Genomic DNA, 12719 nt, shown 5'->3' on the forward strand with positions numbered 1-12719 from the left:
CTTTTCGTCTTTCTCTGGATCAACATTATAGGATTATCAGTTGAACTTGATGGACTTGTGTCATTTTAACCTATGTTACTAATTATATGGAAGGCTATCAGGAGACAGTTAGGACTTTGAAGGTGTCCACCTCTGCCAGGCTTCCTTCACACTGCACACCTGCATTTATTCATTCTCTAAGAATTAGTATACAAGGATGACCCCACGAATACAGGACTCTTACATCAGATGGTCTCTTCAGAAGGCTTCTCAAGGATTTAAAGTTCAGAATTGAAAGATTTAAAAAAGGTAAACCAGGGGTCAACATAACTTGTTCACATCTATACACGACTATTAAAGAGGAAGCAGAAGAGTTGAGCCAACTGGATCCAGGTCTGCTCGGTATAATAAAACGTGGGAATGATCTGGCTTAGCGAATAACCAGAAATCAGACAAAAACTGAGAAACACTTCATAAAAACGAAAGGTTGTAGGAACATAAAAACAACGTGGTGCTTAATCCCCCCACTAGGACTGCCAAATAAGTGATGTGGACTGGCAGTGCTACAGAATAACATATCTGTGGTGGATCGGGAGCTCTGCCGCTCCTTTCATTGAAATACTTATTATTCATGTAAGACTGATCCTAATGAGTTATACAGACATTCCCACAGCAGTTTTGGAGGTGTGCAGCTACCTCCCAATTCTCTTCACTGCTGGATACATGAAAACAGCTTCCAGAAATCATTGAGATGAAAGTTTTTTTTTTGAGGTGTTTAAAACTGAAGACCTATCCTTAGGACAGATCATGAATATTTGATAAGTGGGGTCCGACACCTGACACCCCGGCTGATCAGCTATCTAAGAAGGCTGTGGAGCTCTGGTGAGCATTGCGTCCTCTTCGCAGCTCATCAAGCACAACGCTGTACATTGTATAGAGGCTGTGCTTCGTACTGCAGCTCGGCCCCATTCACTTGAAGGTGACTGAGCAGCGCCAAAGGGATGAACATGACGTCATTGGCCTAGAGAAAGGCCAGAGCACTCACTGGAGTGCCGCTGCCTATTTAAACAGCTGATCAGCAAGGGTTCCAAGAGTCGGGCCACCACCAATCAGATATTGATCACCTTTCCTTAGGATAGGTCATCAGTATTAAACAGACAGTCCCTTTGAGCAGAAGAATCTGTCTTTTCCAAAACCTACTGTGCCTTTTCTATCCTCTAACTTGTGGCACTTATTAGCCACTGATGAAAGACAAGTGTGCCCACAAAAGTAGCTGACTGTTTTTTCCACTTTATTCTTTATAATGCGAACACAGATTTAAGGTGGCCATACTCACTCTATAGCTGATCGAAATGGACAATTTCAACCAAAATGTTTGATTGTTGTGTGAAATTGCTAAATTGTTTTAGCCGGCCAATAACATACCATCATCTGAAAAGAAGTCGGCCATGTTTGAACTCTTAGCACGATAGTCTGAGATAAGATCTTCTGTTAAGAAAGTTGGTTCATGGACATAAGATCTTTAGTCTATCGCCCACTTTTACTGAATGTGTATGGTCAATTTGAACAACTATAATGGCCAATATGGACTACAATGTGTATGGCAGTGTCTGCGTAACAAACGTTCTCCAAATGTTAGTTTGTTCAACTGCTGGTCAACCATCAACCTGCTTCTATCCAATGTGTATGGCCACATTAAACGATCTATTAGGCCATCAATGCAGGAACATTGGGAGTCAGACTCCCACCAAACAGCTGCAGTATGAGGCACAGTGCCGTAAAGAAAGGTGTGGCTGTGCCGGTCAGAGACTCAGCCTCATTCACTACACGACTACTGCCAATGATATCATGTATGAACTGGTTGATGCTATTATATATTCACACCAATGCTATTAGATATGTCAACTGCTGAAGTGAAATACTGTGGTGCTATTATATATACACTACTGCCTATGTTGCTATATATGTTATTATATAAGCACTATACTTCCATTACATATTCCAGCTATATTCACCCCCTGGATTCACCTCTGAAGTCAATGAAAAATTCTATCCCAGGAATAATAAAGACCAACAAATGTAAAATGAATGCATCATCCCATAAAATACGACAAGCTTTAATTTTTCTTTCTGAAGTCAAGAGATAAACAATATACCTCAGGGCAAAATGCATTAGTTACCTTTAGGGATTCAGTCTGCAAGCCAAGTCCCTTGGTACAAAGCTCCATTACAGAGTAGGAACAAAATGTGTCTCTCACTTTGTACTGACTCACAGCGAGAAGCCACAAGGCAGGATTGATCTCCAGCTCTGAGGGAGGAATCAGAATAGACTGGTGTCCTGAATATACGCTGTAAAGACATGAGACGTATTAGCATGCACTGGGAGTCAGGCTGCAGCATTTTATGACATGAACACTGCTGACTGTGCAAACTCCTATGACCTGTACATAGCAATTAAACCTTACGTACTATTTTATGGCACTAATCTATGGTGGTTTTTAATCTTTCAGACACCAGACTGTAATAAGCAGTGCTCAAGACATGAATTTGAAAATAAGATTTTGCATTCACACTGCATGACACATCTGCACAAAATGCCTCTGATTTCTTTCCGTTTTAGACTTTGCCTAAAAATACAGTAAATGATGCTGCACATCATAAGAGACACTGAGGCTGCCTATGACGTGCAGATTAGGGCGGATTTTCGTGTGGAAAAACCGCAACGTAATACAATGCAGTCTGCTGGTGCGGAAACATGCAGAAATTCACAACTGTTGCAGGTAACCTAAAGGTACGGCCACGTCTGGATTCTCCACAGTCCAACTGCATGTGGAAAACCCAGTGTATGCATAAGCAGCAAACTGGATGAAAATTTCTGCAACAGAATCCACACATAAGATGGCATGCGGTGCAGATTTTAAATCCGCGGCATCTCAATATATGCTGCAGATCTCCTCCACAGATTTCAACCTCTGCAATATAGAAGAAATACAAAGAATCTCCCAAGACATCTCACCAGATCCACTTATTGGAAGTGGCTACCTATGTGTCAAGATCCAACTTTCCAATACGTCTTGGGATTTGACAAGGGGATATTGCCAAGCCAGATATACCTCAGTTTTGGGGTGCTTGTCCCTCATCAGTACAGAGTAGGATTCTGGCTGGTTGAGTGCGGTGTCTTGAATGCAGATTAGGCAGGGTGCTGAATCTTCTTAAAGGAGACTTACTGGAAGTATTCCATAGTATGGAGACTTATCACCAATGCTTTAGGGAGATCTAGCACCCTGCCAAAGCCGCATTCAAGGCATTGCACCCAGCCAGCTAGAATCCTACTCCAAACTTATGAGGGTCAAGCACCCTGAAACAACTGAATACGCCGGATATCTGGCTTGGTTATATTCCCTTGTCAAATCCCAAGGCTTGTTGGAAAGGCAGATCTTGGAGCCACTTCCAATAGGTGGTGCTTTCTTGAGACATACTTCTTTGCATATTCATTTCCTGTGGAGCATTGCCAATAAGTCTCCTTACCATGGAACGCCTCCAGTACAGGAGGAGATTCAGCACTCTACATAAGCCAATGTAGAGGATAAAATCTGTAGCCAATGCAGTCTAATCCACATTAACATCTCATGCAGATTTTGCTTAGGTTAACTTACACAGCATATATTTTTCACACCAAAATGTTTTTTGGCTTTAGATTTTCCGTTTTTTAAGGTACCCCGATTACTTGAAGGAGAGTGACACACTCACTTAAAAGGGGTTGTCCAGGATTTAAAAAGGGGTTTAAACAACCCCTTTTTGTTTAAACTGAGCCTAATGGGGTAGAGCGAGTTCTCATTCTCCCCGTGGAGACACTTTATTACATCTGGAATCTGTAATGTCTATTGTGCAAAGTAGATAAAGCCTTTAATGAGAGTCTGTCAGCAGCTTATACCCTGAAAAACTGCCGACAGTTCTAAGAAGGGGTCTGGGCTAGTTTGGTAAACGTACCTGTATCACAGCTTACAGCTGAAGCTTTATTCCATCAGGTGCCGATCCTGCAAATGCCCAGAATGCTCTCTGCTTTGAGCTGCTTCACAGCCCTGCCCTATGCTGGATGCTACAGCGGTCACTCAGTGGGGAGGGACTATGAGGGCACTTCACAGCGAGGGACCGCCTTCTGGTCACTTGCGGGAGTGACGCACGGCAAAATAAAACTTTGCTTTTTAAGTTCATAGATTCAAACGTTTTTACATTCCAACAGACCCGTGTCCTAGGACAGGCATGGCTAAGGACTATATGGGGTACTTCGCACAACACATGAAAGTATGTAGTAAAAAATAATAAAGGGGAGAACTGAAAGGAAAACCTAGGTACCTTATGGTATTCAAGTCATAAGCCTTTACCCACAAGACAGGAGATAAATGTTAATTCTGTAGGGATCTGGACTCTGAGACGCCCCCAAATTGATAGAACTTGCACACACTGTAGGAAGAGATGGTCGACTTGGGTACCACATTCTACTGATCAGCGGGGGTCTCACTGGTTAGACAAAACATGTACATATACCCCATATACCCTATTAGGGAATATGGATGCCATGGGGGGGGGGGGGCTTCTCCATTTGGGACCCCCGTGGGCTAGAATGGAGAGTTGCTTTGTGTGAGGGAGTGTCTCTCAAGTTAACCATGTCTGAATGATCACCATTGCATACTACATTTCTCCTGCAGGGTCAGGCTTGTTGCAGCTTCTCTTCACAAAATTAAATTGTAGCAGTTTCAGGAGCGGGACCAGGGGTGACCAGCAGAGCACCCCAAGGCCTGTTGTCTTTGATTGGACAACCCCTTTAATCACGTATGCCATGGATAGGTGATCAATTCAACTATTGTTTTGTCTAGGGAAAGGTAAACTCTTCATCAATAGCACCATACATTTCTGGAAAGTTTACAATGGACACCTACAAAAAAAAAAAGAAAGAAAACAAATGACAGACTACTCCCAAAACATACCTACAGAGGCACCATAGGACAAAGCCCAGTCCACAGTAAGGATCCAGACAAATAGCCACCTCTCTGGAAGGATAGAGCTCACACTGAAGTTTAATGGATCGACAGAAGGCACTAGTGGCTGCATGGGACATCTGAAAGAGAGAAACAGATTCCAAGTCCAGGCTAAGACAGTAAAAACAACAACAAAACCAAGTCAATATCCCGAAACTGAATTAGTATCCACAAACCGGGAAACCAGACAAAACAGTCCACTCAATCCCGAGAATACAGGATCACCAGTAAGGAAGACTAGAACATATATTTAATAACTAGTACAATAGCAGCACTACCAACAGGTAGCAATATGAGGGAGTAACAAGATTGAAGGATCTGACTACACATGGTCTGTCTGTGGTCTGCAACCATGGATACACATAGGTCTGCCTGGGAGATGTCTACTCAAAACGGTAGGACATTTTTAAATGCACCTACTCGCAAAATATCATTTTTACTATAGACGCACTGGTGTACATACCCTCAAGCCCTTGTTATTATTAAATTAAATTAGCCAGCCAGCTTTTTCTAATTTATTTTATTTTCTTGTTATTATTAGTTAGACCCTCTTATGAATTTAGTCTACTTTTGGAAGACATGTGTCTGTGATCACAAACTACACATAGATAGGCATACATTGGCACCACAAGAGTTACAACTGCTGCAAATTACAGAACGGACAGAGTGATAAATCTAGACCGAGGCTTTATTTAAATGTTAAATATGCTCGTAATGAACTGAAAATGATGACTTGGCTGCAGCGTATGTGCCATTAAATCTTTATGATGCACAGGGACATTTTTACTACACTGTGCTTGAACTGGAAATTACAGCTTGTTAGGGCAATCTGTAACGCAATTGGATCCATTCGCAATATAATATTTTCTAGTGAGTAAATACAGGCCATTTGACAAAATCACAGACACTTCATTGTAATCATTCTGTAGAAATTATTTCCCCAAAAGTTGTAATATTTAACAAGCATTTTGGTGTTATCGGGACCTGTCCTATAAAAACAGCAGAGTCAGACATTTCATGGTCCGAGCCAAAAGTGAGCTTATTAGTCCGCTAAGAATGTAGCATAGGGCTACGCTGTAATGTTTGGCATCATAGTGAACACTGGTTTCATGATTTGCTTTGATCATATTTATTCTTGCAGACATACAACAACTTGCCATAAGCATATGTTATCACTTCTTGTTTGCTGCAATATGTGGGATGCATAACTGGACAACTCAAAACCGGGATTGGAAACATTTGTCGGATATTCCACATATTCAGAGATGTAACTTAACAGCTGCATCTATACATTTTGCGACAGTCCACGGGGAGATATCAGCACATGTATTGTTCAGGGAATTAAATAAGTAACTACCCCTTTAAGAGAAAACTTTTAAAAATCACAAAACATTTTGGATCTTTCAATCAAATACGTGCATTCCTTGTGGAATGAATTGGAAATATGACCTTATCTTACACTATTACTATATCAGCAGTTTCTTCCTAATTTGTATCCATTTGTTATTCTTTGTGTTTTTATATATTGTAAATGGTGGTAGTTATATTGGTTTATTCCATTTTTATTGTCCTCATCCACATTTTGCAGGTCACCTTACCTATTTGATGAACCATCCACCAATTGCAGCAATGGAGATGGTCTTTTAGTGTTTGTATTATGTTATGAGGAAGGATTGTGTTGTTTAAGATCCGAAGCGCGTTGGATTATTTTGTGTCCTATACTGTCTTTACCCAGATGATCAAATAAAGGTTGTTGATTTTACAACGGAGTGAGCTGGACTTTTCCGTTGATACAGAACAGGAAAAGCTGAGCAGCTTGACACAGTTTTGTGTAAAAGATTCAGTATAACCTTTAATTTACTCATTTAAATCCCTGCACTTTCTAAGCTTAGGAGTCCAGGGGGTGGTCCTCAATCAATGAGTTAGACTGCCCACTGGACTTCTAAGCACAGAAAGATCAGGGATGAAACTTCTTCCATAAAATGACATATCAATCTAAACAACTTCTCTTGCTCTGTATCATGTAGAATACATTGTGACATGTTTGTTTTAAATAAAAAGTAGCTAGCCTCCATGCTGCTATCCAAAAGGGATGGACTTGTTTGTTGGTGGGCAGTCCAGCAGAAATACTCAGGGGTGGTCACAGGTGAGATATAAAGCAGGCTACCATCCAGAAGTGAGTTGTTAACCCAGAAGAAAGAGTGGAAAAACTGCCCACTCATAACTAGTCACGGGCACTTATTTGTATTGTCACCCAATACTGTAATTTGAAAGGGGGGGGGGGTTATGATTTTTATTTTTTTTTTATTTTTATTTTTTTACAGACATCTGACAAGTGCTTGAGCAAGAGCTGAGATTATCGGTGATGTTAAAAGGGGTCATCTCATAAAGATAAGCCCTTTCTATATACCTCAATTTTTAAACTATATGGACTATATAAACGGGGTCCCTGCTCAGGACCCTCTTCTGTTTGCTAGAGGCTAAAAGCTGTTCTGCTCTGGCGGACCTGATCCGGCCATGCATTACACGGTTGTCCATTTGATTAAATAGCCAGCACGTAATACCGCGCTTCTACTGCAACAGTCATGACATCAGCTTTCTGGTATTTCAGCTGCCAGATCAGATAATCACTTGGTCACCTTCAGTTGAAAAAGTCTGTTGAAATGAATATGGTCACACAAAAAGCGGGACCTACCTTTACCCCAGCAAGCATTCCAGTTGTAGATACACTAAAATCAAGGTAAGCCAATGTCTCCGGGTCTGAGGGTTTGTAGATTTGGGATGGTCTTTTCTTTGGCAAGTCATCTTAAAAATTAAAGAGATAGACAATCTTACAAACCAGGAAGAAATTTAGGGTCTAGAAAAGTCAGCAGAAAAAATGATTTTTACAGCCAATCACAGTGGTGGACTAGTAACTTAAAGTAACTCTGGAAACAATAACCCCCAAAACAATTGGCCTCACATTTTGTAGAGGGTGCAAATTGACAGAAGGCAGGGCAACACAAGTAGGCAAGGTCAGCAAAACCATAGTGCAGAACCAAATAATGCCTTAGCAGAACCAAATACCACAGTGCACTACCCAAATGTTGCCCTTCTGTAGTGGCCATCCCAAGCTGTCACATTCTTTCCTCCACTTCCTGCAGTCATCTCCAATTAAGATATGGCGCAGGGGATTAGGAGGTGAGATGTGGCCCACAGCATCTAGCTACCTTTACCATCATTATCCTGTCTGGACAGCCCCTAGTAATGACCTTTATAGTGCCCCAAGTGGCCAAGTCTCTTCCAGACTGCGTCCCTGCTCCTTTTCTGTGCTGCCTCATATAGTGCCCTGTGGCGTATGATGATGAACAGCAAGGCAGAGAGCCATGGATTCCGGACCCTCCTCCAGTATTCAACTGCATCACTGCCCTGATGATGGAGATACAGTTGAATTTAGGAGGGCACCTGTATCCACCAGCCACATACATAAGTGCCTGATGCACCCAGGGTTAATTAACACAGAGAGTATCAGATTGTTGGGTATCTGGCGAACAGCATTTAGGAGGCCTCAGGCAGCCCCCCAAGGCATAGGCCCACTGGGAAATATTCCTGTAGAGTATATGGCCAGTCCACCCTTGCCCATTCACACAAACTGGATTTCCAAGTCACTAACCAATCAAGTACAATGAAGAAATATGATATTTCTAAACCTGTTCTATATTCAATATTAAAATGTGGTCCCAACTGGCTGATCTTGAGGACTTTTACATGCAGACCTTTATTAGTTTATATATCTGAGTCCTCATACACTTCATGTACCTATCTAGTCCTTACATAGGAGGAAAAGAGACATTTGTGAGTACTGCTCTATGGGACCATGGACAGGCAAGTCTAAATTACATAATGAGAGCAATGTAGAAGACCATAAACCACATTAGGTCTACAGTCATACACACTAGTGAAGGCAACACTATAAAATAAAACACAAACCTCACCAGCATGTGAACTGCCAGCATGAGATAGCCGTAAAGGCAGAACAAAATAGTTTAATAATAAAGTGAATAGAAAGCACAATTGTAAAATACAATTACAGAAATGTTTAAACTAATTTGGGAGCAGTGGCCTTTTCATTAATTTGTCTCCAGATGCTTCTGTATCTGACGACCTACAGCCCAGGGCAGGATCGGTTTGAGACAATTTTCCCAACTGCCCTAATATAATTATATTTCTAAGTACAAGATCAAGATGAATTTAGGGAATCTATTGAGAAAAAGAGCTCCCCTGACAATAGTAAAATAAAGCACATTTACACATTATCGCTGAAAAAGAAGATAACATTTGTAGGGGCCCGAGAACGAGCCTAAAAACAGCACCAGAGCTCTGTTAAATGAGGACTTCAGATATAAGGATAAATGATAGGTGAGGTAGTTAACACGTGCGTGGGATGATTGACATGAAATCCATGGGCTATATCAGTAAAATTATCACTTCTGTATCAGAAGACATCACACTGTAGTTCACCCCTCTTTCGGGTGCTCAGTACGTGTTCTTAACCACTTCCCATCTGGGCCATTTGCCCCCTTCCTGACCAGGCCTAATTTTGCAAAACTGACATATCTCACTTTATGTGGTAATAACTTTGGAACACCTTTATTTATCCAAGTCATTCAGAGATTGTTTTCTCGTGACACATTGTACTTCATGATAGTCATAAATTTGAGTCAAAATATTTCACCCTTATTTATGAAAAAATCCCAAATTTACCCAAAAATTTGAAAAATTCGCAATTTTCTAAATTTCAATTTCTCTGCTTTCAAAACAGAAAGTGATACCTCATAAAATATTTATTACTTAACATTCCCCATATGTCTACTTTATGTTGGCATCATTTTGGAATTGTCATTTTATTTTTTTAGGACGTTAGAAGGCTTAGAAGTTTAGAAGAAATTCTTCAAATTTTTAAGAAAATTGCCAAAACCCACTTTATAAGGACCAGTTCAGGTCTGAAGTCACTTTGTGGGGCCTACATAGTGGATACCCCCATAAATGACCCCATTGTAGAAACTACACCCCTCAAGGTATTGAAAACCGATTTTACAAACTTTGTTAACCCTTTAGGCGTTCCACAAGAATTAAAGGAAAATGGAGATCAAATTTTTAAATTTCACTTTTTGGGCAGATTTTCCATTTTAATCCAATTTTTTCTTTAACACATCAATGGTTAACAGCCAAACAAAACTCAGTATTTATTACCCAGATTCTGCGGTTTACAGAAACACCCAACATGTGGTCATAAACTGCTGTATGGGCACACGGCAGGGCGCAGAAGAAAAGGAACTCCACATGGTTTTTAGATGCCATGTCCCATTTGAAGCCCCCTGATGCACCCTTACAGTAGAAACTCCCAAGAAGTGACCCCATTTTGGAAACTAGGGGATAAGGTGCCAGTTTTATTAGTACTATTTTTGGGTACATATGATTTTTTGATCATTCATTATAACACTTTATGGGGCAAGGTGACCAAAAAATTGGTTGTTTTAGCACAGTTTCTATTTATTTATTTTTACAGCGTTCACCTGAGGGGTTCAGTCAAGTGACATTTTTATAGAGCAGATTGTTACGGATGTGGCGATACCTAATATGTATACTTTTTCTCATTTATTAAAGTTTTACACAATAATAGCATTTTTGAAACAAAAAAATTATAGTTTTAATGTGTCCATGTTCTGAGAGCTATAGTTTTTTTATTTTTTGAGACATTTTCTTATGTAGGGGCTCATTTTTTCCGGGATGAGGTGACGGTTTTATTGGTACCATTTTGTGGGACATACGCGTTTTTGATCACTTGGTGTTGCACCTTTTGTGATGCAAGGTGACAAAAATTGCTTGTTTTGACACCGTTTTTTTTTTTTTTACGGTGTTCATCTGAGGGGTTAGCTCATGTGATATTTTTATAGAGCTGGTTTTTACGGACGCGGCAATACCTAATATGTATACTTTGTTTTATTTGTTTCACTTTAACACAATAATAGCATTTTTGAAACCAAAAAATGATGTTTTAGTGTCTCCATGTTCTAAGAGCTATAGTTTTTTTTATTTTTTTAGAGATTTTCTTATGTAGGGGCTCATTTTTTGCCGGATGAGGTGACTGTTTTATTGGTACCATTTTGTGGGACATACGTGTTTTTGATCACTTGGTGTTGCACCTTTTGTGATGCAAGGTGACAAAAATTGCTTGTTTTGACACAGTTTTTTTTTTTACGGTGTTCACCCGAGGGGTTAGGTCATGTGATATTTTTATAGTGCTGGTTTTTACGGATGCGGCAATACCAAATATGTCTATTTTATATTATTTTTTCTATTTTTAATTCCTTACTTGGGGACCTTTTTTTTTTTTTTTTTTATATGTGAAACTTTATTTTATTTTATTTTTTCAACCCTTTATTTTTTTTTTACACTTTTCGTCCCCCATAAGGTCATACAAGACCTCTGGGGGACATTTGCTTCACTTTTAAATTTTTTTTTCCACTGTTGATTTCTCCTGTAACTGGGGCTGACATAGTAGCCCCAGTTACAGAAGAAATGCACCCCCCAGAGAGGCTGTACAGTGTCATTCTGCGCTGTACAGCCTCAGAGCAGGGCTGATCGAGGTCTCTGTAAGACCTCACACAGCTCCTGCACGCTCCGGTCCCGGCGGTCACATGACCGCCGGGCCGGAACAGGAAGCGCTGCTCTGCAGACACAGCGCTCGGTGAGCGCTGTGTCTGCAGCGATCCGGAAGGCAGGGACACCTGGGCACTGTCCCTGCCTTCTCTCTGGGTTGCCCTGCTGTCACTGACAGCGGGCAACCCGATCAGCAGCTGCACGATTAGCGTGCAGCTGCTATTTCTGAAAGGACGTTTTAAAACGTGCTTTCAGAAATAGAGGTCCACCCATAGGACGTTTATATCCTATGGGCGGACGTAAAGTGGTTAATAGAGGAATAAGCCCATCTGCCAGAGAAAAGGATATGTCATATGTTGGTCCCATGCCCAAATCCTCTCTCCCCTAACATCTCTTGTTAGGAGAGAGTTGAGACACCCCCATAGATATTAGATGGTCAATCTATCCCGTGGAACTTGTTGGGCTTGGCCAATACGCATCTATTGTGTATTGTCTGCATAAATGGGTTTTCTGGGATTACTATGGTCTTTTAAAGTCTATGTACACCTTTAGGGGCATTTTTTATTATATCGATGTGCTGAAAATAATCTTTTCAATTGTTCTTTATTAAAAATGTTGAGCCCTTTTCTCTGTACAGCCTTAAGATTCTCTAGTAGCAGCCTCTCTATTTTTATTCTGTTCCATCAGGCAGCTGAGCTGACGGCTCCTTATCTCCGATCTTAAAACATTAATTATAGCTAAATTCTTATCGTACTGATAAGAATGTGGTTTAAATAAGTGTTTATGACCTTTTAGTAATTTAGAGAAAAGGTTTATTAGATGGCCGACAAAAAGTGAAAGTATGATTCACACAGCTGGGCAAACATCTAACCCTTTGTGACAGAACGGCTGAATATTTTTAATAAAGACAAATTTTTTTTAGCCAAAAATGATTAAAATGCAATCATAAAAATCACTGCCCTTGTTGCTGCTTTGACATGCCCATGGACATAACATCACAGGAAATAAGAAAGAACTGCATGTCACATGGCCCAAAAATAGGAGGTCGGAGCAATAAAA

At 40.5% G+C, this 12719-nt stretch overlaps 1 protein-coding gene across 6 annotated transcripts in view; it reads right to left on the bottom strand.

The window, feature by feature from the left end:
* DIP2C (disco interacting protein 2 homolog C) overlaps window positions 1-12719 on the bottom strand; it is a 420623-nt gene that overhangs the window by 42445 nt on the left and 365459 nt on the right. For all 6 annotated transcript variants that reach the window (XM_044292962.1, XM_044292959.1, XM_044292961.1 and 3 more), the window contains 3 exons: window positions 7714-7823; window positions 4968-5098; window positions 2160-2328 (listed from right to left, as the gene is read on the bottom strand). In XM_044292962.1, coding sequence (XP_044148897.1) covers window positions 2160-2328; window positions 4968-5098; window positions 7714-7823 — 410 coding nt within the window. The remainder of the gene's footprint in view (window positions 1-2159; window positions 2329-4967; window positions 5099-7713; window positions 7824-12719) is intronic.

This window comes from Bufo gargarizans, chromosome 5 (genome assembly GCF_014858855.1).
Source record: "Bufo gargarizans isolate SCDJY-AF-19 chromosome 5, ASM1485885v1, whole genome shotgun sequence".
NCBI lineage: Eukaryota > Metazoa > Chordata > Amphibia > Anura > Bufonidae > Bufo > Bufo gargarizans.